General features: G+C 38.0%; 1 protein-coding gene across 6 annotated transcripts in view; it reads right to left on the bottom strand.

Moving 5' to 3' along the window:
- GRM5 (glutamate metabotropic receptor 5) overlaps positions 1–26166 on the bottom strand; it is a 245731-nt gene that overhangs the window by 22448 nt on the left and 197117 nt on the right. For all 6 annotated transcript variants that reach the window (XM_071432802.1, XM_071432804.1, XM_071432803.1 and 3 more), the window contains 3 exons: positions 20779–20947; positions 17528–17654; positions 6215–7154 (listed from right to left, as the gene is read on the bottom strand). In XM_071432802.1, the coding sequence (XP_071288903.1) occupies positions 6215–7154; positions 17528–17654; positions 20779–20947 (1236 nt within the window). The remainder of the gene's footprint in view (positions 1–6214; positions 7155–17527; positions 17655–20778; positions 20948–26166) is intronic.

Below are 26166 nucleotides of genomic sequence, written 5' to 3'. Positions count from 1 at the left end.
TGATTCATTAATAAATGCAGACTAATCCATCAAAAGGATAATGACTTTCTCTGAAGAGTCAAGTTTTTTTTTTACCCTGCATGCATCAAAATTCAATTTTAGCAAGGCTATGAAGTAAACAAATAGTATCTTGTATCACTATGCCTAGATTTCCTTTTTTTAGATAAGAACAATACCTGTTGGGCCAAACCTTCACCTCAAGTAAATTGTTATCTGCTCTACTAAGTCATGTAAGATGTTTAGCCCTCACTTTTTGACCATAAAATCATAATACAGAGACATCAACCACTTTTGGGCAATTTGAAGTCAAGTGTCCCATTAAAGAGCATCTGGAGAAATTAACTTAGGTTTTGGTGCACAATGATTTTTCTGTGACATCTTTCACCCTACAGTAATATGTGGTCCTGTTTTGAACAGCTTTTCTACTTTTCAGTTTCCAAAAGAATTTATTGCATTGAGGTGGGCAATGGCTAAAAGGTCATCACTGTTACCACTGTTAGTAGTTGAAAGATGGTGCCAATCATTTCTAGAATGTGACTTAAGCATTAGTTCTTCCAGTTCTCTGATAATCTCCCAATTAATTCTCTGTACACACAAGAGCTGTTTAGCAACAATAAAAATAATTTCTAAATTACTTCTTTAGTCTATGAAACTTCGTCCCCCACATCTTTTTTTTTTTTCCATGGTGAAATAAAACTGGAATTGGAAAGCTCTTTTACTGTAAAGGTATTATAACAGTCTGATGTTATAACAGCTTTTACTGTAAAGCTATTATAACAGTCTGATGGGTATAAGACAGGTGGGCTGGGACCTCTCCTCTGACACTGACTGACATTAAAAATAATTTTTCTTTTTACCAGGGTAGAAAGTAACTATTTTTCTTCCCAATGCTTTTTTCTTTTTTCTTTTCCAAACAGTGTTTATTGTATACCAGAACAGAATGGCTCCACCAAGTTCCAGTAGGAAAGCAACCCATGCTGTTATATATTACAAGCTGCTGATATTACTCCATACAGCAGTTATGCACTAGTTATGCACTAGTTTTGAGCTCAGTCTTGTGGGTTTACAACCTTTTCTATATTTAGTTTCATGATTTCCATGTTTCAGTCAGTTCAACAGCCTGCAGAAACTGCAGAACCAATGACTTTTATGAAATCTGTGACTGTTGGTCTAGAATTTAGGAAAGTTGTGTTTTGCCTTGTTTTGCCAGGCAATGGACGTGATGGAATGTTAGTCTTAATGTACTGTATGACCAATCAGATCACCAGGAGAATCTCAGACCTTTGATAATGAAAATTTTGAGTATGAACCTATCGGCTGTGTCCTGGAGAAGTCTGGTAAATAAAAAGTTTTTAAAAATTAGTTTGGAAGTGAGGTGTGGTGTTCTTTTATCATGGTTCAAAACGTGTCAGAGAAATTGTTCAAGCTGCATATATATGAAGTCAAAACTGGCACTTGCACTATAAAAATGTGTCTCAATAGAATGTGCTGTGGCAGAAACTCAGGATCAGTATCTTTCTCAATGTGTCTGCACATGAGGAATGAGAACCAGCTTCAGCTTTCCACAAAAATCTCTCAGTTTTTCTTGAACTTCATGTTCTTTACAGGACTAAAAGCTCTGTGTCAAACAACAGGCCTGTTTCATATCTCAGGCAAGGTGTTGAGGCATGGGAAATTTGAATCTTTCCCATTTACATTTGAAATCCTCATGCTGATAATACACCCACAAACTCTAAAGACATTTGATCACAGCTCGATGTCCATGACTTCAAATCTATCTGCTTATGGATATATATGGCTTTCAGCCAGTGAAGAGTTGATATCTGAACAGTGAGAATTGCATGGGTTGCATCTCGGGGACCTTGGCATGGAGTGTGTAACAGTGGCAGAAGTTTATTCTGATGGGGTTTCCCACTTGTCTGGAAAATCAGTGTCTTCTCAGGACTTTCTTTATAATGCAGCATAGCAGTAGTGAAACCTCGAAGTTTTCACATTTTCAATTCTCTTGGTCTTTTTCAGTACTTTGTATGGATTTCATTCATATTCAACATTAGAAATATTGTTTTAAGAAATTCTAATGGAAAAAAAGAGTGGACTTTTTGAGAAACTTAAATTCAGACTTCTGAAAAAGCTCACCCCAAGATTTCGGTGCTGAAATATGGTATGCAGATGCATTATATAATACTTAGACTGGAATATTTCTAACTATGAATGGCAGCTTCTGGACTGATACAAGCACATTTTATGTTATTTTTTGGTCCAAAATAGCTTCTGTTAGAATTGGAACAAAATATATATAGTCAATCATAAGCAGGAAAATAGGAAAGGGAAGGGAGAAAACCAGCTGCTCCTTGCAGAAACAGAGCATGCAGTGTGCTAGTAGACACCTGTTTCCAAAATAGTTCATTATGGCACAGTTTGGGACTGCCTGATGTCTAATTATACACTAACTATAGACACTGGTGGTCCAGGACTGAATCCAATTCAGTGGGAAAAAATCTACCTTGCTTACTATGTTTTCTTCATAGGAGAAATGGAATGGCAATTAACAGCATGTGAGCCCAGGCACCTGATGGCTTTTTCTGATGTGGCATTGTAGTGCTTGAGGGGAAGAAACCTGATTCTGGGGTGGATGTGTGAGCATTTTTGTTTAAGTTTAGTAAGATAAAACAAAGTGATGGTGATTTGTATAAGAAAAAAATTGTGGTTCCCCTAATGAAGCACAGGTGAGTTTGGCTCACTAGGACAAGGGATCCCCAGTCCTGATGAAAGCTGTCAGTACTATCACTTCTGCAGATGCACACAGAGCAATGCTCAGTTCTGTAATCATACAGTGCAGGACAAACTTCTTAAGTGGGCAAGACAATACATTAAAAATCAGGTGAGTTTTCTGTTTAGTTTCACAGCCATAACTTATTTTTAAATATTTGGGAAATACTTCATCACATAGTTAATCCGAGTAGAATAAAGTGTCACTGCCACACTGAGTTATTAAGCTTTAGTCTAAAAAAGATTTGTGAGAGAAGTGTCTATGATAAGGTGCAGAAATTTATGTGCATAGTTATTCTGTTTTCTAGTATTGTGCTGTTCACAGCTGTATGGAATAATTAGGCACAAAGCACTGCCAATGTATCTTGAGTACACCTAACATTATCTGGCTGAGCTGGTGATGATTCTTTCCTTTAGAGTGATCACAGCTACCTGCCTAGGTTGTAGATTGAAAGTGCTGCTCAACCTTCTGGCTTAGTTACAGACTAAGAAGATGATAATCAGTCTTGTTTTGTTTCAGGAGGGTACTTTTGGCAGGTAATGGACATCTGTAGGCTTCTCTCTTTTGAGAAAAATACTGGTAGGACTTTAAAGAGTTAAATAGCACATATATTTGCGAAAGACAGTATTTAGGGAGGTTTTTAATACTTGGTTGGTTACTCAGAACAGTTTATTACTTGCTTTAAAGGCAAGAAATCTTGCTGTTCTTCAGGTAGCTGGGGGAGATGAGTGTGAAGCTTGGAAAATGGAGCATGTGTGCCATTTAAAGACACCTTCCAGAAGACATAAACAACTAGTGGTTAATTTTTTGTGCGAAATCCAGGGTAATGATAATAAAAAGCCAAGAGGAGCTTTTGAACATCTGCACTATTATCCAGGTCAGGGTAACATGACTGAGACCCTTTGATGTACAGGCCTGACTAGAAATATCATAATAGCAGCTCTTGTAGCAGAAATATACAGCCTTTATCTTGCATGGAATAGTGAGTTATCTGAGAGTGAGGAGAGGATAAATTAGCCCTGTACTTTCGGCCCTTGCAAAAAGGCTGTGTAGCATATGTGACAATAATTCCTGGTACCTCAAGGCAAGATTTACTCAATGTACTTTTGGCCTTCCTAGTCACTATGAAACCAACTGGTAAGATGACTGGAATCAGAAATTCCAGATGCCTCTCTACACCAGTTATAGGGCTTTGACTCCAGCTCTGTAGTACTCTCCTTTGTGAAGTCACTGCTGATAATGTCAGGTTTGTTAACCTCACCTTAAATGAGGGCAGAATATCTTTTGGTGAGTACTGCTGAATCACAATAGCCTACATGAAATGGTTTTCATTTCACTGGGCAATGAATAGTTTTACTCTCTCCTTCTACATATTTCAGTATGCGAAGATTCATTCCAACACACAATCACAGTTTGCCTGGGTTTTCTTAATTGAAGAACACCCCATGCAAAAAGTCATTTAGGACTGTAACAGATGCATTGCTTTATTTAGGCAAAAGCAGTCTTGTTATCTGTCATTTTGTGGCTGATGTGAAAGCTCTGAATGGAGTGTTGGCATTATCTGTTTGACAATGATTTGATGCAATGCTACACTGTGCTATAAATTAGTGTCAAGAAGCAAAATGCTAATGATAAAGGCCCCTCTATGCACTGGTGACTTAAATAGCATGTTTCTTTTAAATTCAACAGTGACTCACTCTCTTTTAAATAAAACCCCTCTGAGCTATTTAAATGATGCCATGAAGTTCTAGTGCATATTTCCTTTGATTCTGAATACTTTGGTGTTTACTTGAATAACTTTCAAAATAATCTTTTGAGCATTGTACTGAGCAATACCTTGAAACCTATTGCTTTGTGTAACCAGATATTTTTTCAAAGAAATATTTAATTATCAAGTAAAAGGGTGGAACTCTGTTTCCTCATTTTCTACACTAAATGGAATTGAAGCTGACAGTGGTTTTCTGTACTTTCTCGGAGATTATACCAGACCTAGGCGAAGTCCTGAGCACCATTTTAAATGTTCTTATCACCTTTTAGGACTCTCTCTCATGTAATTGAATTGGTATTGACTAGAGAGAATTTCCCAGGATTGATGGAACCATTTTGCTCTTGGATGCCTTGACCCTTCAGGCACACACTAACTGAACCCTACTAAATTCAGCGGCACCATCACAGCTTAATTGGCTGGGGATTCAGATACATGAATTAGGAGGATCTTCTTTGCTCCAGTTTTGTGCATTGATGAACGCTGCTGATGACATATAAGTTTTTCTCCAAGTTTCAAATGCAAAGTACAAGTTCTTTTCATCCAGGGAAATATGTCAATGTATCAGCTTTCTGCTGCTATTCTCATCCCTACACACACATACTGGGCGCTCTCAAAGCTCTTTTGGATTGAAGTAATTCCCAAGACAGTCACTTCCAGGCTAGACATACATAGCTGAGGAATGACAAAATTTGTGTCATTTGCTTCTTTGCAGTTTCATATCAACAGATTTTTTTGTTAATGCCTGCAGTTAAATAACCTAAATCATTCTCATAGCGTCCATACCAAAAGTAAAAGGATCAAAGGATGAATACCAACTACTGGGCAAGTACACAGTACAGGTTCTGTTTATGGAGCAGGGCAGTTTTCACTCCAGAGCTCTCCTTTCTATTTAATGTTCACTTAAGATAATTTTTATACATTGAACATAAAGTTGTCTTCATGATTGCTGAATTCAAATAATATATTAGGAAGAAACAAAGAAATATAAGGGAGTATCTGTTCAATGGCAGGGAAGGTAGACAGAGCGGGGCCCATGAGCAGCTGAATTTGTCAGCATTAGGAAGATGTTTACAAAAAATGGTAAGGAAGAGAAGATAGGCGAGGACAAAAAGAAAGAAATTAGGAAGAGATAGTATAAGAGAGGAAAATCAAGGGAACAGGAGATAAAAGGTGTAACAGAAGAGCCATACATAACAAATCCTCAGATCCCTTAGAGTGGCTGCTCATGATGACTCTTGTGTTTAACACTCCACCTCGATTATGGAACTCTAGCAGCAGCCCTGTTGTCTTACTGTTGTCACTAGAGGCAAAATACAGACACTAAGATGTTCATTTAAGGGAAAGAGATAATAAATGGGTCCATTCAGGACAAGGGATTGAGTTGTATTTCTTCTCTTGGGTTTTTTTACTCCCACAATCTTGTTTTTCTCCCTAGATTCATACACAGTTGTCACACCCAGCACTTCCAACTTTGTTTTCCCATTGCTTTGTCAATAATTTTTGCACAGCATTTTGACTAAATCAAACCCAAAACTTGGAGATGTGGGACAGAGGACTCACTCCACTCCCAGTGCAGAGGCAAAGGAAATTAGCACACTTCCCTTTGTCCTTCCACTCTTAGTAACTCTCAGAAGATGACAATTGCTTCCCCACACTCCCACATTAGAAAACTTTACCTAAGCGTTTCCCCAGATGATCCCCTTCTTTTCCACAGGTTCACCAGGCTGCTGGAGCGGCTGGCGGCTGAAGAGGACTTTCCATCGCCTACGTGCATGCGGACTACTGTCGACGTGGTGAACGCACTGCGCACGTTCCTCTCTGGCTTGGCGAGGATGATGTACACCTTGGGCACAAACATGCAGCCAAGGGCCACCGTGGCACTCAGACTCACTGAGAAACACATGGTGATTATCTTGTAGTTGCTTCCAAAATATATTGGCACAAAAGCCAGCCAAATGATGCAGGTGGTATACATGGTGAAGGCAATATATTTTGCTTCGTTGAAATTAGCTGGGACGTTTCTTGTCTTAAATGCATAAAAGGTGCAGCTCAAAATTAATAACCCATTATATCCAAGGGGAGTCACAACACCCAAGTTGGTGGTGTTACAAATCAGGTAGACCTCTCGGATGCTTGGGTAATCATGCATTATGTCTGGTGGCTCCATTATAAAGAGGGCAACTATGATGCCTAACTGTATACATATCAAGATAAATGCAATAACCAGCTGGGCGCAGGCACTCATGAACCTAGGTTTCTTTGTACAGATTTTCTTCTTGCTTCCAGCCAGGATTCTTGCAATGCGGTTGGTTTTAGTTACTAGAGCAGAATAGCTCATAGCCGGTGAGAGGCCGATGCCGATTCGCTGAAGGTAACAGTAAATCTGTTGAGGTTTTGCAATCAGACAGAAAGTGCACAAGTAACCCAGGCAGATGCCAGCCAGAATGATGTAGCAAAGTTCTCGGCTGGATGATTTGACCACTGGAGTGTCACGGTACATTATGAACACGATTGTAACAAACAGTGTGGCCAACAGACCCAGGCATGCAAAAACTACGGCTGCAATTGGTTCGGGATCGCCCCATCTGAGATACTGGACTGGGATGAGGTCACAACCTGCAGAAAAAGAAAAAGAGAAAGGTAAACTGAAGTATGTAGATGTGTGATTCTTTAATGGTAGTTAGAGGTTTTCCTGGTATTTCTCTTTTTTGTTTTTGAGGAAGCTGTCATTGTGTGGAGTGTAGGCTCAGATTGTGATAAAATAATGTCAGTATCATGGCACAATAAGTACATTTCAATGACAGCTTTTTTCAGTAGTACACTTTATCTGGAATAGAATATGACCAGGCTGATTAAGATAAGTCACCTTTTACAGTGCAAATTTGCTCTTTAAATTCTATGAAATATAGGAATTTGTGAACAAATTTCTGCAACAAGTTGCACTACTTCAGTATAAAGTGCTTCAGAGTTTTCTGCATGCTATTTGCACATAAATGACTAGATGTCAATCCTACTAAATATACTGTACACCGTGAAGGATATTGGTATTTGCTTAATGATTGTGGAGAGAAATCTTGCAAATTTTGACTGTCAAAAAAAAGAGACAGTTTCTCAGATTTGCTACCTTTTTCTAACAAAAAATTTCTAGAATTGGAGTTGTAATAGGTAATTTGGAATGGCACACTGTACTCACTTCTTTTTCTGACATTCATCCTTCTGAAATTTCTGAAAAATTAAAACCTAATCTAACTTGTGAAATAAAATTGAAGTTAATAAATTAGCAACAAAGCTAAATTAGCAGTGTAACCCATTTAAGGACACTTGTTTTTCAGTTTTGCATAGGTTTTAGTAAATCATTCTATGCATCTTGGTCATAGCAAGTCAAAAAGTCTTTGTGAACAGATCAATAGACAGGAGTAAAAAACTGTCAGAAAACTTGTTGCTGTCATCCCTTCTTCTTCCCTCCTTTGTGTATGCACTGTCAAGGCTGGATAGATATTTTTGCATTCTGGCCAGTCTATGGTCTCTTCCAGGATTTCTGGGCAAACATAGTTGTTGTGTTGCTGACTACAGCCATAAGCATCCATCCTTGCATTTTATTTCCAAAAAACTGAATCTCCTGTTCAGGTCCTTTGACCTTGCTTGTTTTCATGACTTTCATGCAAGATGCAGGTGGGTTCTGTGTCCTGTGGCACCAGAGTATGTTATACCAGTGACTACCAGCAAAAGAATTGTTCTCTACTTCCCATCAGCAGGTGATACACAGGCACTTCCTGGGAAGCAGGGCTTCAGTAAATGTAGCAGTTTCTCCAGAACAAAAATGTCAAAACGAAAAATACACACACCCACACCTTTCTCTTAGGTTTTATTGCTGAGCAGACATCATATGGTACAGGATATCCTTTTGGTCAGTTTGGGTCAGCTGTCCTGACTGTGCCCCCTCACAAGATCTTGCTCATACCCAGGCATACTGGTGAGGGAGGAATGTTGAAGAGACAGCCTGGAAAAATGACTGCTGTGTTATCAGCTACCACTGCAAAGCCCAGCACTGTGAGGGCTGCTATGGGGAAAATGAACTCCATCTCAGCTGGACCCAGTAATAACAAAGGGGAGGATCTTGGTGTTCTGGAGTGTAATGGAGAAAATGCATTTCTCCATTACATGTGTTTCTCCTATACATGTGTTAAGCTTGGTTGCAAAATCTAAATTAATTCAAAATATTGTGGTTTTTGTAATCATGTTGCTGTCTCCTGGTTAGGTCATGTAGGGGAGTGTCATTCTGACTTGTGGCTTGTGACAAGGCACTTCACCCTGTGAAGATGGAGTGCCACGTGCTCACATCTGCATTTTCTGCAGTGAGGGTAGTTAGGACTGTCTGCTGGATATTTGGATGCCAAGAAATTTCAATTAATTAGGCAACCTGGCATCTCAATGTGTTGAGGAGCAGCAGTAAATGTAGATATCATGACTATAATTTGGGAATTTCTACATGGGTAATCTATTGTATGCTTTTTCCCGTATTTTATGTTGGGTTTAGAGTTTTCCAAATGTGCCACTAACATTCTTAGTGGCAAAAATCATGAAACAGTATGGTTAGATATTAGGCCTAACTCCTTTCTTCTCCAAGTATCTTTGCATTCTGTATGCCTACAGAAATAATATTTTTGAAGATATAATACCTTCAGTCAGGTGGCAAAAGTACAAGGCAGATACTTCTGTGCTCTTGAAGCGAGTGGAAAACTCAGTAGGACTGGGGTCAATGAGTCTTGACATTAGTGCATTAAAGTATACAAATTTGCAGTTGGGCTCCTTACTGAATACAGATTAATTTCCTATCCATACTTGCCTGCTTTGATGTGAAAAGCTTTCTCTTGCATTAATAAAATTATTACCACATCTAAACATATGAAAGACATTACATTTTCATGAAAAATTTTCACTGCACTGGTTGATAATACCTTTATAACTCTTTCTGGTTTTATGGGTTTTCTTATTTAGTATTAAGTGTGAGGGAGACATTGTATTTCTTTCTGACTTTTTCAAGTTTAAAGTAGCACAGTAATCACATCATAAAACGCAGCATTTTACACAAGTGAGAGTACGGAAAAAGGGTGAAAACAGGAAGGAATCCTCTCTTGTGTGCAGATATCCTACAGTGGGTTTTTCCCCAGGAAGTTTTATAAATCAGTGACTTCTAAATCTATTTCTGATTTTAGCAAGATTTAGCTAATATTTTGTGGAAACAAATAGTTTCCAGCTTCTAACACTGCTACATATTCTTGACGGGAGATTTGAGAAGAAAAGGTCTTTATCTGGCAGCTGGCCTTTGCATGCAGACAATGATATAGGGGCTAAATTTTTGCCTCATTTCTAACTTTGTAGCAGAGGTGAATCATAACCAAATGTTTCTCATAGTTTCAGACTATTTCATGCCCTCCTTGCTTTATTACTCTTTTTTTACATTTTCTTGATGAAATACCTAAGAAAAGAGTTGAAAACTTGTCATATTTTTCCCATCACTGAGTATACTTTACAAGGAGATTGCTAAACTTGGCAATGATTTATTCCTCAATTAAGATTTAAAGACTGGATCATCTTCATGAAACAATGATTGGTGAAGTTTTCATATAATAATTTTGCAGGTAATGGTTTCTGACAATTGCACTTTTCAGAGAAGGACAACTAGATCAAGTAAAAGAAAGATGGGAAAACAGCACTGTGACTGTTCCTGTTAGATTGATGACCTGGACAATACCAAGACAAAAGCTGAAAAATGGTAGCACACAAAGAACTCATTCTTGTCAATGGCCATGACAATGCTCCACAGCCTATCTCTTACACTTTGTCAACATCTCCAAGCACCTGGAAAATTTTCTCTCCTAGCTGGCTCAGAAACAGGTAGAAGAAAGCCAGTAGTCTTGTCCTATGGTGCCCAGTCTTGTCCCGTGGTACCTTAGCATGCTGAGGCACTAAGGTGGTCTGTGGCTTGTGGAAAGGCTCTTTGGACCCAGTCCAATTTGGAGCAGGTGTTGAGTTGTTCTATGCTCAAGGGTGCCTGGAGTTCAGTAAAATTGGCATAAAACTGTAATTATGCTCTGCTGGCCAGAAAGATAACCAGTGTGGAGCAAGACACCAGATACACATGTGAATAGCAAGATGAGCAGATAGAAAAAAAATCAGAATTCCATTTAACATGCTAGGGAAAGGTTTTCTTGAAGGACCCCCAAAAATCACCAAGAAAATACAGATAAGGATGTCTAAGGATCTTCTGAGAAAAAAAGTAGTTTTTGATATTTTGGAAAAGCCTCTAGCTACTTCATGGATAGACCAAATTTTGCCACGAACAAGGAGAAGAAATGCTCTTGAAGGCCTGACCACTGCCATAGGTAAATTAGTAGGTCTATTAGTATACTGTCCTCTTTCTGTAGAGGCAAATTTGTACCTTATTTCTGATCTTTCATATTACATTAAAATTAGTTCATCTGGGAGAAGAGTTTACAGATATAAAGCATTATATTATAGACCATATTTTCTGTGGATTTGATTCTTAGCATGGTTTTAATTTGTTATTACAACCTTGACACCTAGAAGATGCCTTCAGCATCCGTAAAACTGCATTAGCTTAGCACTGAGAAATCCCTTCCTTGGTAACCAATATAAAATACAGAACTAAACTATTTTCAAAGGTAAAGTTGACAGAATATGGATTGTGAGTAAGATTGAGACTGAAAAGTGAAGGTAATTCAATAACTTCTCTTAAGTTAACATCACGAACTAAAGTTCACTGAATCTGCACATGGAGAATAAAACTGGAAGAAAATTGCTGCTAGTTTAGTAAGTTCTAAATATTTTTTAGTTGGATTTGGCATCCTGGTCAGCAAGTTTGACCTGTTAAAATAGACTTGATTTCCTTGGTAGTTTTTCAGACATCCTTCCAAGATTATCAGAAGTCCAGATTTCAAGGTTGAAATGCAAACAACAACGTAACCACATTTTAATAATGAATGTGTCTTCATATGGTATCTAACACTAATTATTCAAAGTCTATTTATGTTATGAAATCAAATATTTTATATCAAGGCTTCTAAATTTTTCTCTTGTTATTTAGCACTAATTATTCAAAGTCTATTTATGTTATGAAATTAAATATTTTATATCAATGCTTCTGAATTTTTCTCTTTTTATAGTTCCAAAAGATGGGAGAGGGATCTCTTGATTAGTTATTTAGGCTTCCACATATATGGAAAGCTGAGATGCAAAACCGTCAGCATCAGAATAAAAATTTGCATAAAGCTGATGGGGTAGCTTTTATAATTTGTTTATTTTTTCAACCCCAACATTATCCAAAGAGAGGATTACACTCTCCAGAGTCCTGGGGGATGTATCAGGCCCCTGACCTTCACATGGAATTGGGACCATCTGAAGGGAGAGAGGACATTAACATGTCAGAACTTTGCTCTGGTGCTATAGCAAATTACTGTAGTCACCAATCATTTGCCCTACTCTGGTGGGACCTTTTGAACTTGTTACAAAAGCAGCTGCATGCTGCAGCACCCAGACTGGCACTCGTTACTGAAACTATCAGCAAAGGTGGCTTTGCACAGGCAACAGAGGCAGCTGATGACTGCGCATGTGTGTATCCTGACACCTCTGCAGGACAGGATTTGGGGCGGGTCACATCTTAAACCATGAAAGCTGGAGCACCTGCAGCTCAGGCACTTGACTCCCCAGTAACTGGAATATGTGGATTTAGCTGTGTATTGCAGTAAGAGGTAAAGCCATGAATCTTAGAATAGTACATTAAAGTTACTTTGCAACCATATGGGAAATTATTCCTTAATTACACAAGTATGCAGAATGACGGGAACAACTGATGAATTACAACAATCAGGTCTATCCTTATGCCAGCTCCACTGGTTTGATTTAAGTTTCACTAGAAAGTGCTGGCTCTGTGTGTTGTAAATGTTTTGTTCCAAATGCAAACTTTCCATAACATAAGGCACAATTACAAGTGGATCCTTCTGGCTTTGTTGGCGAGTTCCTCTTCATCCATCCAGGGAGACTCCAAGTGCTGCTTGTTGAGCTCACAATATTGAATGAGCTCACTTGAGCCAGAAGTGCTGTGTGGCTCATGTTGGACTGGAAGCTGAAGTTCACACTCTATCTGGAACAAGCAATTGGGGAAAGAAAAGTGTGCAAATCCAGAACCAAGGGAGCAGAAAATGAGACCCTGGTCATAATATTGCCAGCTGAACCCTTAACTCATCCACATACACCTTTTCCAAGAGGAATAGAGTGAAAGTGACTTATGGCAATGGTTACATTTCCTTTGGAGTAAGAAATAAAAAGGAAAGAGAAATAAGGGGCACAGAAAACAGGACATCTCTGCTGATGTGCATTTAGAACTCTAGAAATAACCACATGAAAATTGTGTTCTCCTACCCTCAGCCTCAATTATAGCCTTAACAATTATGATCAAAAAGCAAGGTCCTAGTAATATTTCAGCAGAAAAATCAATGTCAGCACAGACTAGATTGTGTTCTGACCTGCGTCAGACAATTGCTGAAATCACCCATGGCTGCAACATTTTTGTAAGAGGGAATACAAGAAAGCAGCCTGATGGGAGCAAGCAGTTACCTTTTGAAAATATTTCAGGCAAGAGATGAATCACCTTCTGCTTGAGTGAGGGGCAGAATCCAGTCTTATGAGACAACTGAGGCTCAGACCCTACCACACACATTTTTCAGTCTTTTTCATCCAAGGGTTTTTTGGATAAACTGTCTCTTATCTGTCACTTCCAGATGGGCAGTAAAATCACCCTGTTATCCTGGCTTTACTGTACTTTATTTGGTGAAAGCATTTTTGTGGCTATAGAAAAAAAATAAATATTTCTGATATATACTCTCACCCTTGAATGGCAAAGAAAACATTTCAAGAGGTGTAAATAGTTAAGCTCCTATTTTCATGGGAATCCAATTAAGAAAATCAAATAGTCAGCATATTTGGAATACACAGAGACTGAGAAAAATGTCAACACAACCTGAAAATAATCCAATTGTCACTGAAATTAATATAATCTAATTTTCTTGCCCTTCCTGAAGTCACTAGACAAAACTTTGGTTTTTGTATTGTTGTATGCTGTTCTTGAATGCCAGAAAGACAGAATAATTGCTTCTTTCTCACCTCAAAAGGTCCTTAAATGTTACTGGTAACTGAACCAAGATGCTCCTACATACACTGGAAAAGCTCTGAGATACTGAACAAAATTTATTTGGTCTTTTTAGAGCACCATTTTTGAATGCAGAAGGTCACATCCTCAGATTCTCCTAAAGCTTCTGAAAAATCAGCATTAGTGTTGGTCATCAGCACTAAGAAAATTCCTCCACCTGTATCTAAATTTGTGTGGCATGTATTTCTCTTCCACCTGCTGTGAATAGAATGCAAAGAAGAGTTCTGAGGAAGAGAGAAGTGACTGGCATATACTTCTGGACTTAAACCACTGAGTTCCTCCTGCTGTAGCTGAGTCTGTGGCTCAGCCATGCTGGCCACATTAGTGTGTAAATTGGTGCTGTATTGGATGGATGCTGCCAACACAACGCATGGGGACTTAGAGGGGCTACAGCAGACTGGGAAGCATAACTTGATAACAGGCCAGGAGGAAGAAGATTACTTCTGGTACATGTTGGGATAGTACATATAAATCTTAAGGAAGCAACTTACTAGGTTTCTGTCCAAGGAGGAGCCTGATCCCTGGGGAATTTTGCATGCAAAAGCAATCTGAAATTTGTGACATAATAAAATATGGGCAGTTAACGTTCTCTTTCTTGCCTCACCTTCACTTCTAGGTGGAGACATTTTCCAGTATCTGGTTTAATCAGGAGAAACTCTTGTTCCCACTTACCTTTTCCACTACTTTTGGATTCTCTGTGCCTTTCTGTACTTCAGCACTTCTATGTCTTTTTCTGTTCTGAGAATAACTTTGTTTTCCTACAGATATTGCAACCTGTTGCAATATGTCTTTTCCCTGCTGTATCTGAATTCTGATATTCCATAGGTGGCTGAAAAAGTGCATTAATCTGTCTTCCTTTCTGTCAGTAACACCCCTGCCATTACGTGTTTTATTTAGTAAACTTTGTTGTACAAAACTGATGCTGATCATTGAGCATAAGAAAGATGTAAGCAGTGTTTTGTTATGTGAGCCAAGAAAGGATTCCAAATAAGTTTTTATCCAAGGTCAGATCTCTGGCAAACAGTGAGGTGCAGCTCCATGTTGAAAGCCATTTCAGGTGTGTGGCTGATAAATTTACAGGACTCTCATCTGAAGGTGATCATGCAGGGAAGACTTATTCTAATGAGGTTTTGTATGTGTAGCCTTGTGGAGCTGACATTCCCTAGGAAATGGCTTTATCAAGCAGCAAAGCAACTCAGTATGCTGCAGTATCAGATGTAGGGACATTTCAAGGAGATTGCTGTATACTTTAATAAACAGAAAGGAAATTTCCTTGCCAGAATAAAAAATACACCAACTTCTCCTTACTTTTAATGCACATTTATTACTAAATCCTATGTTTTAAACAAGATTGAGAGGTAGTTTTTTTATAAGCGCAAAAGTTGGCGCCAGGAATCCGATAATTAAAAATAGAGCTCATTGTTTTGTATGGACGGGCTGGCAATAGATTTCTTAAAATCCCTTTGTGATACAAAGTTAAATAAGACAAGATACAACCATCATGCTGATAATGAGCTGGGTGAGGACTAGGCAGCTCTGGAGTTGTGAGATGGGTGTCCTATTACTAGGAGGGCACATTCCACTAGCTGTGCTCAGGGAGGGCAAAGAGGGCTTGGTTTCCAAATAGGGCCTGCCAAATTTGTACCTGGCTGAGGAACAAGTGTTAGATCTCCTATGGAATATTGCTTGGCACTGATGTCAAGGGTTCCTTTGTGTACAGATTGATTTTGGTCCCCATAAAGGCATAAAATGCATGTCTGAAACCAGACAACTGGTTTGCAAAATGTAATTTTACAAACAAACACAAAATGTTTGCTCATGTACTGCAAAAATCTATTGGCTTGGATAAAAATACAACTGATTTCCTTAAAAACAATCACTGATAGGTGGAAAACTCAACCTATGAAAGCTTTTGAGGGGCCAATCCATCTTACTTTTCCATTGTGAGGGCAAAGTGAGACTTTCAGAGGGTGAACCCTCCCAGGAGACCATAACACCATGTCATTGAACATGGAACAATGTTCAGTGACATGGTGAACCATGCTTGAACCATAGAAATTTGTATGTCCTGGGGATCCAGCTCAAAGCACAGAGCCTGAGGGTCAACCTGGGGCCTGGTGACTCCACTTTGCCTTACATGTGGTGCTTAGTGTCTAATTACACAAACTTCACCAAGTCAGTGGACAGTTCCTTCCCACCACTGGTTCTCTGGCTTCTCTGTTGGCACTTGGAACAAATGCCCTCCTAACTGACTTGCAGCAGTTCCTTTTTTAGCTGATCTATGCAGGGTAAAACCTCAGGTGCTCATCTGAGCAAGGGCCTGGGCTGGGATATACAATATCTCAGACAAAATCTCTGGAGGCTGAAGAGCTGACCAGTTACACTAGTTGGCCTTCATGAATTGACCAGCGTGGTGCAGTAATATCTGGGGCCTGCAACGTGGCCTTTGGAAGCTTCTGAGAAGTGTACCCCACATTGTAACTGCACCCTCAATACTCTGTTTTTGGGGACACACGCAGCCTATTCTCCTTTTCTCCCCTTCACCGTTCTCCTGACGCAAGAAATCTTTCCCTGGGAGAAGAAGACTTTGCTGGCTGGTTGCTCAGGGAGGCAGAACTGGGGGAGCAGGGCTACGGGAGCATAGATGCAGCAGAACTGGAAAGTCCATTTTACTGCTAGTCCAGTTTCTCCGTTGAAAGATTTTTTTTCTTAGGGAAAGGGTCATGTTTGACATTTTCTGAAAAGTACCACATCAGTTCAATGGTTAAATAATATTCTTGCGCTAATTTGGTAGCCAAGCTCATTTATCACAGCAATGTAATGGTCTTTAAACAGGAAAGGCTTAACTTTCTAAATAAAAATGTGCCTAGAGGCCAAGCCTTGCGTTACACTTTCCCTCTTACATAAATTCATGCATCAAACTGCATTTTCCTTTGTCTTTCCTCGCACCTCAAAGTGCTTCCCCTCATCTGTAGAAACTATATGCAAATCAGGTCTGTGAAGTCTTCTAGAAAAAAAACAACCTGTCTTTTCTCCCCTTGTCTATATAAAGCCTGGCACAGTGAGAACATGATCCCTGAACAGTGTTTTGAAGTGGTTTGTGCTCCGAGCATTTGAATACTTGAATTCTGTTTCTTAGTCATAAAGAAGAGGGGCTGTGGAACACAATGTTGGAGTAATTTATCTCCAGAGAAGCCTAACTGGTATTCTGCAAGAGCACAGAGGTCTATGCCAAGGATGAACACTGTGTTCCAGAAGACTCTTATGAGCAAAGGACTAATGCAAACCAAAGTCTGTTTGGAGAACTCGAGCTTTTAGCAGCAGTAACTGCAGCAACTAAATGAGAACTTTGTCAGATTAAAAAAGAAGGTAGTGTACTATTCCTTTGCTTGGGGGGATAATAAAACTCCTAAATTCAATATTTCTTAATAATTTCTTTGATAAGCATTTATTTTCTGTATAGGAAGGGTAAGATCTGTATTATCAGCGAGAGGTTAGGACCGGACTGAATACAAAACCAGGACTTATTTTTTATTTCAAGATCTAGTAGTTCAGGTCTTTAGAAAGGACTTGAACTATGTGAATAATTCCTAGATCAGGTTCAGGAGATAAATATCAGCTTCAGTTCAAATTCTAGCTTCATTCCCATGTTCCCTCTGACCAAAATCATCCTCATACTCACCTGTATCTGCCAGTTGTTTCTTCAGCTCATTAGATGAGCACTTTCATTGACAACACAAGCACAACTCAACTCATTTACCTGTGAGGTCCTCGTTGGGCCAGGAGCCAAGCTGGCAGGCTTTGCATGTGTATTCATCAGAGACATATTCATTTTCTTTACAAGGAGTGCAGGTCCAACAGCAACTCACTTCTCCTTTACGGATCACCTGAGACAAAAATTGACATTTATTTTAGCAGCCTAAACACACATATGTGCTCACCCAGTTGCTAATTTAATTTTTTAATGTATTTTTTTTCTAATAGAAGAGTTTTTGAAATTTAATTATTGCTTTTCATTATATGTTTTCAAAGAAAAAATGTGACAAAAGTTCTTAGTTCTCCCATCGTGTAGGTACCAAAAGAAAGAATCCACCAATGCCAGAGAAGTATAAGTGGAGGTACAGGATGACAAAAAAGATGAGGTTTTTTTCCTCTCTTAGAATTTGCAAAGCTCCATACATGTCAATGTGCTTACAGAAGTCAGTCCATGATAGTGAAGACACATAATTCACTCCAAGGTAGTCCATACAGAGAAACATGTCAACAGTACTGTGTCCCTACATGTTGGTTACCCAAAGACTGTTGGGTGCTTATTTTTCATCCAATAGTGAGTGATTTATTAAAAACTTATTTTTCCAGAGAGCAAACTGAACATGCTTTTTCCAGAATTATTTAATTACTGCATTTCTAGTTACCATTTAAAGGTGAGAATCTTATCTTTCTCCATTCTAACATCTGACCTGATTACTCATTTCATAATTTACTACCAAATGTTATTGCGTGCTTAGGATTGAAATGCAGATTTTTAAAGACCCTTATTTATCATCTCTGGGAACATCTGTGCTTCTTGACAATAAGTTTTTCTTTTGAAATAAAGTATTCCCAGTTTCTCTCCTCTTCCCAAACAGTTTACAAACAAATACTCCCAATTATAGCATAAGAAATAGGTTGACTTTTTTTTATCTTTTGCAATGATGAATTCAGAAAGTGTATTTAAAGGCAAATAACTTTATTGCAATTTCAATTAAAAAACCAAACATGTAAAGGAGCATAATAAAAAAGAATAGGATTGCACTTTGCAATGCTGCAGTGAAAAACATATTCTATTGACTAATTTTCATCACCAATATGGAGACTTGAAAAACTTCAAGTTTTTGTGGTTTGGTTGGTTTTGTTTTGCTTTGTTTTTAATTGTAGAATGTGAGAAGAAAAACAGCAAAACTCCAAAACAGTTAAATTGATTGAAAGGCTAGAAGACCTTAAGTGATTTATTCTTGAAAAATTGAGACTAGAACTACTTGCAAAACAGAATATCTGTCCTCCAGAATAAATCAAATTTGGGGATTTCTTTCATTTTTAAATAGAATGAAAAGTTGAAAAAATGATTTTTTTTTTGTATTTGGGAAAATCAATTTTTAGAAAGCTTGTACTAATTTTAAGGTACATATTTTGATTACCTTGACACATTATAAAATCCATCATTTTATTTTTATAAAATAATCAAGAAAATTAAATGGAAAAATAAAAACCTTATGTTATTATTAAACACCTGAAATTCAATATGAACAATTAATTTACCCTTTTCTGTGTAACTTTCTGGTCAATGAAGATCCTCTGTAAAATACTTGGAATTTGACGAATCAATCAGGACACTGGGACACTGATAATTTCTTACCTAGAACTACCAGAGAAGGATTATGTATCCTCCTCTAGAAATCAAGATAATTGTTCCTCAAGACTCAGAGTAAAGTCAAACTTTTTTGTGTTAAATTTCTTAGCCAGCAATTTATTAATCCTTTTATTTTTCATTTCCTGAATAATTCTTTGTTGTATCATTTAACTCTAAGTTATTTTTTCTGTCCCTTTTAAGAGAAATAATAATCTTTAAAACAAATATTATTTTCCTTTCCCCTTGTCATCTGTACAATCCTTTGAACCTGTATTTATTTAAATAATCATATGTCCACACTCTTTCAAATATATAGAGTTGGGTTGTATTTGGGTTTTATCAGATCCTGTGGTTGGATTCCCCAACTCTAGCTGAATGTTGAATAGCATTACATTCAATGTTTTAAATCCCTGCATAATAACTCAGTCACAGAGAAGTTTGCAGGAAAACCACCACAGAGCTTGGTAGGGTCAAGGTCCCACCATCATGTGTGAAGACCATGAAGATAAAGACTGTCAGGTAAACTCTGAGATTTATGATCAATAACGAAATGAGGAGCAAACAGAACATTTCCAACACCAGGCTTCATGCATATATCTAAGTGTGTGATGACATGGCTTTGTAGTGAAGGGTCGTCTTGAGAGAATCCCTGGGAGCATGGGCAGAAGGTGGAGGGTGACTGTGTTAATGGAGATCACAAGATACTTCCCTTCAGCTGTGTTGTGACAACATATCACAAAGGAGCTCAGAGCCACACAGTTCTGAAGATGTTAGCTGTTTGTCATCTCTGTCCTCCCTGTGTGTGACAATGCCTGGAGCAGGCTAACAGACCCGAGTTCAGTGTCTGTGGGAGTAACTCACACCTGCATTAATGTGTCTGCAGAAGGTGTGTTCTCATCAGAACCAACTGTCCTGTCTGGGTGTCTTTTACTGTCAATGAAGAGAAAGAAGTCGTTCTACACCAAGCCTGATCTTAACTGTTTTTATGACTCCTCATCTGGAATAGCATATTATTCATAAGTCTGACATAATTCCTTATGTTTACACTGGAGACAAATACAATCAGTCTGATGAAACTCACTTAAATGACTCTGCCAAAGACTAAATAGTGACTAAAACAGGGTGACCATATCCTAAAATTCTGTAAAACTCAGGCTAAAGAGATTAATTTCGTATTGCAGAGACTGGTCATGCTCCCACCAGCCCTTCTCTGCAGCTGCTTCCCAATTTTCAGTCATGCTGTTTTAACACATGAGAAAATTGAGCCTCCAGTGAGACTTGTCAGAAATCACACCTGATTTTTTTTTACAGCTGAACATGCCCATCTCCTCATTCCACTGGCTTTTATATAAATGACTGCAAGGTAAGCTACGGACTTGCAGTATTTTAACTATTCTGCAGGAAGCATCATGGGTAACAGTCCACAGATAGAGGAGTCACGAAAATGGCAGCTTATTAAAATAGCAAGATGATTATGATAAGAGTAAGAATTAAATACATACATCTGTACATTTTAATTTAAGTGTGGGATACTATCTCCATGTAGAAGTCAAGAAAAACTTGCTTTCAAATTTCAAGGCTGTGCATACTGCAAGACTGAAGCAAATGAAGAAAATATTTACCTTTATCTGGCCTTTTTCACAGGGTTCACTGCACACAGATCTGATGATATTACTTTTCTCTGCCCATATTTCGTCATCGTCCATTTTCAGCTCACCATTGTCCCAGCTGCCAACATTGATATAATCAAAGTAGTCCTTCCCCATTTGTTTAAAATTCATGATTTCATATCTTTGGAAACAGAAAGGAGAGACATAGATGAGTTGAGGAGAACATAATGAAATATTTCAAATTAAAGGAATACCATACAGTCAAAAATCAAGCATGTTGAAATTAAGAAGAAAAAATTTAAATAATTATGAGTACAATACCCTTGAGTATCTCACAATAGTTTCTGTGATATCATAATCTTACTTTTCCTTTGTATGTTAAGTTGGTGGGTTGGGGTGTTTTTTTTGTTTGCTTTTTATTGTGTTATGTTTTGGGTTTATTGCTGGGGGGGTTTTGGGGTTTTTTTTCCATCACCCTAAAAAGTTCCCTGAACACTCTGGGGTTAAGTGACCCTGTTTTTGGGAACGACTATTTATTTAAAGAAAACAATGAAATTAGTCAAACAGAATTAAATCTGTGCAGCTTCCAGTCCTGGAAGCCAATTGCATATGGAGCCCCAGTTACCACTATAGCAGATATCAACTAATCTAAACCTATAATGCCAATTCTTAACATTATGTCTTCCTCATTGTCTGCAAGTGCTTCTTCCCCTCTTGAGGGAAGAAGATGATAGATAAACTCTTAAAATGGGGTAGAAGCAACCTGTGTATGATCAAAGGAAAGTTCTTGTGCTCTAAGACTGCAAGATGAAATTTGGTGTGGCACCCAGAAAGGAATCAGGCATCACTCTTAAGGCACAGAGTCCAGGAATCTTTCTTTCTTTTTTTTTTTCTTTCCCTTTTCTCTTCTCCAACATTGCATCCGTAAATGCTGGTCTTTCCAATCTATATATTCATTTTTATGTAATTCCTTTGTGATTGAAAGACATTTCATTCCTTGTAAAGTATGGTGTGGAAGAGAAAAAGTACTCATGACTCAGTCCTAGGCTGCTTTTGGGTCAAAGATGGAGCTCATCAGAGTTTTCAGTTTCATGTTCCTCTTCCTCCTACTTTCTTTTCAGTTCCCACATTCCTGAAGAAAGTCTGTGGAGCCGCGCAGGGCTCACTTTCTCCTACAGCTGAACACCAGCCCACCTTTTTGCCATATAGGCCTCCTGTTCTTTGAGCACTATCTTATAAGGCGTGTTTGCAAAGTTGGGCAGCTCCTGAAGAAATTGTTCCATGCTTTTCTTTGCCTCTTCTTTAGTGGAGTTAGAATTGATATGTCTAAGCAATATGAAATTTACTGAAGGCAAACAAGAAAACAATGTAGACCAAGAAGGTTATGAACCTCTTGACTTTAAAAAGCTGTCTCATAAAGGAGGAGACATCTTTTTCCTGTCAGTCAGCACCAAATTAGTCCTGAAGGCAAAGCCTATAGACAGACTTGCATTAACAGTGGTATTGTAAGAGTGTAATTTATGAAGTTCAATGCACAAACAAGGAAAATAACCTGCTCATTAAATCAAACAATCTCTCTAGTAAGATACCCTGCTGGGTTTAGAAGGAGTAATTTTCTCTTAACAGTATCTGGTATAGGTTTGTGTTTTGGATTTATGCTGTAAACAGTTTATAATATAGAGATGTTTTTGTTATTGCTGAGCAGGATTGGTACGGAGCCAAGGCCTTTTTGCACTGGCAAGTTGGCAAGGAGGCTGGGAATGAATGGGAAGTTGAGAGGAGACTCAGCTGACTCCAAGTTACTCAAGGAGTATTTAGACTACATGACATCAGACTCAATATATAAAGTAGAGGGAAGAAGGAGGAAGGAGGTGATGTTTGAAGCTCTGGCTTTTGTCTTCCCAAGTCATCATTATGTATGATGGGGCCCTGTCTTAGGGATGGATGAACACTTGCCTACCTAGGAAGAAATGAAAGAATTTCTTGGTTTGGTTTTCTTTGCTTGTGTGGATGACTTTTGCTTTTCTTTTAAACTGTCTTTATCTCAACCCATGAGGTTTCTAGCTCTTCCTCTTTCAGTTCTCTCCCTGATTCTATTGATGCAGGACTGAGGAAGCATCTGCAAGGTACTTGGTTTCTGGCTGGGATTAAACCATGACAGATACACTGATATCTCTCTTAAATTTTGAGGAAACACTTCTAAGATGGACAAGCAGTAGCCATACTATATCTAACAGCAGTATTTTTCCTGTGCTGATGTAAAAAAAAAAAAAAAACAAACAAAAAAACCAGGAAAACTGCTTTATATTGTTGTCCATCTATTGATCTCAAGATGCTTTGCATCATAAAAAATTCTGTCACAGTGGGGAAACTATGGGACAGCAGGGATTCAATGCCAAAATCACACACAGGGCAGGATCAGGACTGCAAGCAGCCTCTAAAACGAAATGAAAGTGGAGTCTGACTGAATGGACAATGTGATATTACACACATTATATTGTTTTTGAATCTTTACAAAGAAGAAGAAGTAAGCACATGTAGAATGAAAAATTTGTTATACTTCTACATTTTGAAGTATTTCACTTTCCATATTTTATAAAGAAGGAAATGTCCACAGCTTCAACAATGATCTCAAGGTTGGAAATATGAATGCCAGACTTACACAAAATAATTGAATCCAGATAACACAAACACAAACCCAAAGAAACAGACTTGTGCACATGGTTATAAACTAACTTTTTTCTGAGGTTCACAGCCATAGTAACAGTTTGTCAAGGATTAAAGAGACTAACCAAAAAGTTAGCACAGAAGCCACAGTAGAACCATTATTCAACAATGTCAGACACTCAACACACCCATGAGTATAACTTTGTTAAAGCTTTCAGTTTAGGGTTTCATGGACAGACTAACAAAAGTGCTGCCAGTGTTTGACAGGCCACAGAACCTAAACGAATGATCCTCTCCAGTAGTAGTTCCATGCATACATCACAAGGGGAATACTGGAAAGGAACCTAACAAATTTAATACAGTATTGCCTTAATAAGTCTTGTCTCTCTTCTCTGTGGAGAGCAGCATTGATGAATGGGTCGAAATAGCCAGATTCAGTAAGCCCATTGCTACAGTGAAGGCTCATGAGTCACTGGTTCCCTGGAGGTTCCTTGAGATAATACAGGGACAGTTTGTCACTTTAGGATAGGAGAGACCAGATGGTACAATAGCACATTTCCAGCAGTGCTCTAATCACTGTGCAAAATACTTGTTTCAAAACAGAAGTGCCACGATGTTGCTAGGAATACACATTCTGCTGGTAGCACAGTCAAAACATCAGCATCTTTTTCATGCCTGTTCTTCCCTCCTCAATTTCTTCTTTAGAGTTTTGATAGTATTTAAAGATAATTGTTATCTTCCTGAGCAATCATGGCTTCCATACTCTTTATTTCCATGTCTCCTGACTCACATAAAACAGGCCCTACACTAGACTGCTTAAAACTCAACATACACATAAAGGACTTTGAAATAGGGTCAGGATTCAAAACATCTTGTAGGATTAATCATCTGTTATATAATATCAAAACCTTTTTTCTATACATTAAAATCCTGAGTTATCGAGGTCAGAAAGGCTTTTTATGTTCTGATTTTCTGCTTAACACCACCACCACAGTACAGCTGTGAGGATTTAAATTCCTGTTTTACAAAGTGAAGATGGAGTTATCAGTGCAAGGAACCAGGGCAGATGAGTTGTTCCAGTATGACTACACTATCTCCAAGCTCTTGCAAATAGTGTTTGACAATGCTTAAAAGACTATATTCTACTCAAATCCTGGAAATTAGAAATGGAGCTTCCTATAAAGTCTTCTTAATCATGAAAGTACATTTTGACTCAATGTTGTCTGACTTAAGCACATAGACTGGCTTTAATGATGTGACTATTGTTGACAAATAACTATGATTCAAAAGAAAACAAATTCTGGTTTCACTTTGTAACCACTCACAGTTCATTAGTTTGAGTAGACACAAATACCACACAAATCTAGGGAAGTTGGACCTTCTTAAAGTTGGGCTATCCTGAGGTACACATTCCACATAGTGTCCCCATGCTCTTCAGGGAAGTACTTAGGTCCAGTTGTGACTGAGCAAATGACTTCACATGATATAATTTCCTCATCATCTTTCTTAGAATTTAAAAATATCCAAGATATTCAATTAAATTCATTGCAACAAATGGTGCTAAATTATTCTTGTTAAGAATGACAACATGAGGAAAAGAAAAGCAAAAGATCTCTTTGCAATATTTAGATATTGTTATTGATGTTTTCAAGTCACATATTTATTTTTGACAGGTCACACATCACTCACTAATCACAGTCATTTTTATACAAGAAACTGATTGGAATGGAGTAGGATAAAGTCCACTGCATCTGAGCACCTTTAAAACAAAAAAGAAATCCTTTTAAAGAAGTCTGAGATGTCTTTTAAAAATAATTTGGCCAGAAAAATTCAGACTTAACACCTTCCTTCAAAATTCAGCTATTTGTAAAAATAGAAACATTTAGCAGAAGACAGCCTTGCTCATGCTAAAAATGCTCTGAAAATAAATTTCCATCTGAAATTTTCCTAGGTTTCTGCTAGTTTGTGCCTGAGTTCTCCTACTAGCTCACAGTGCCCTTCCTTAGAGTCTGATTCAGAAGAATTTGAAAATTTGTGTCTCCAGAAACAGACACAGACTGCCGTGTAGGTGGCTGTCCTGCTCACTTTTGGGAAGAATGCTGAATTTACAGGTTTGCAAATAGAATGAAGAAAAAAATCAGGTTTGAAATTGCAGAAATTTTTGGAAATGTCAAAATATTTTGACCAATGAATTTAAATTTTCCAACTCATTTCTACTAAGAAGTTATTGATTTCATTTTTGTTCACATTAGCGGGAGGAGACAAAATTTAAATGAGTATACAGGATAAAAATTTTCCCTCTAATCATCTGTTTATATGGAACCATAACAAAGATGTTTAAAACCTTCCAATAATGTGGACATAATGGGCTATCTCAAACAATATCAGAGCAAAAGCAGTGAACAAGGTAGAAAATACGTCAAAATATAGGAAATAAATATACTTTGAATAATATCATACTTGCTGTTCTTCCTCTGAAAATTCAGTAGGAGAAACCCAGAAAAATCCCCCTTCAAGAGTGTTTCCACTATGCATTTCTGTGGATTCAGTGTCATAGAGAAACTTGCCTTATATTTTGTAGGTGTATGTATAAATATTTATGCATGCTACTGGCAAAATAAACTTTGTTTAAATTCAATTTGTCTTAGAGTAGCACAGTATGGATTGATAGCTTAGTGTGATATGCAAGTGGAAAGATTTCATTTGGAATATATGTAAGCAGGTTTTTTAACA

Source organism: Agelaius tricolor, unplaced genomic scaffold, assembly GCF_023055355.1.
Source record: "Agelaius tricolor isolate 1412-34295 unplaced genomic scaffold, bAgeTri1.0.p SCAF_9, whole genome shotgun sequence".
Lineage (NCBI taxonomy): Eukaryota > Metazoa > Chordata > Aves > Passeriformes > Icteridae > Agelaius > Agelaius tricolor.
The sequence above is the reverse complement of the archived record's forward strand: the minus strand, read 5'-3'. Positions and strand labels throughout refer to the sequence as shown.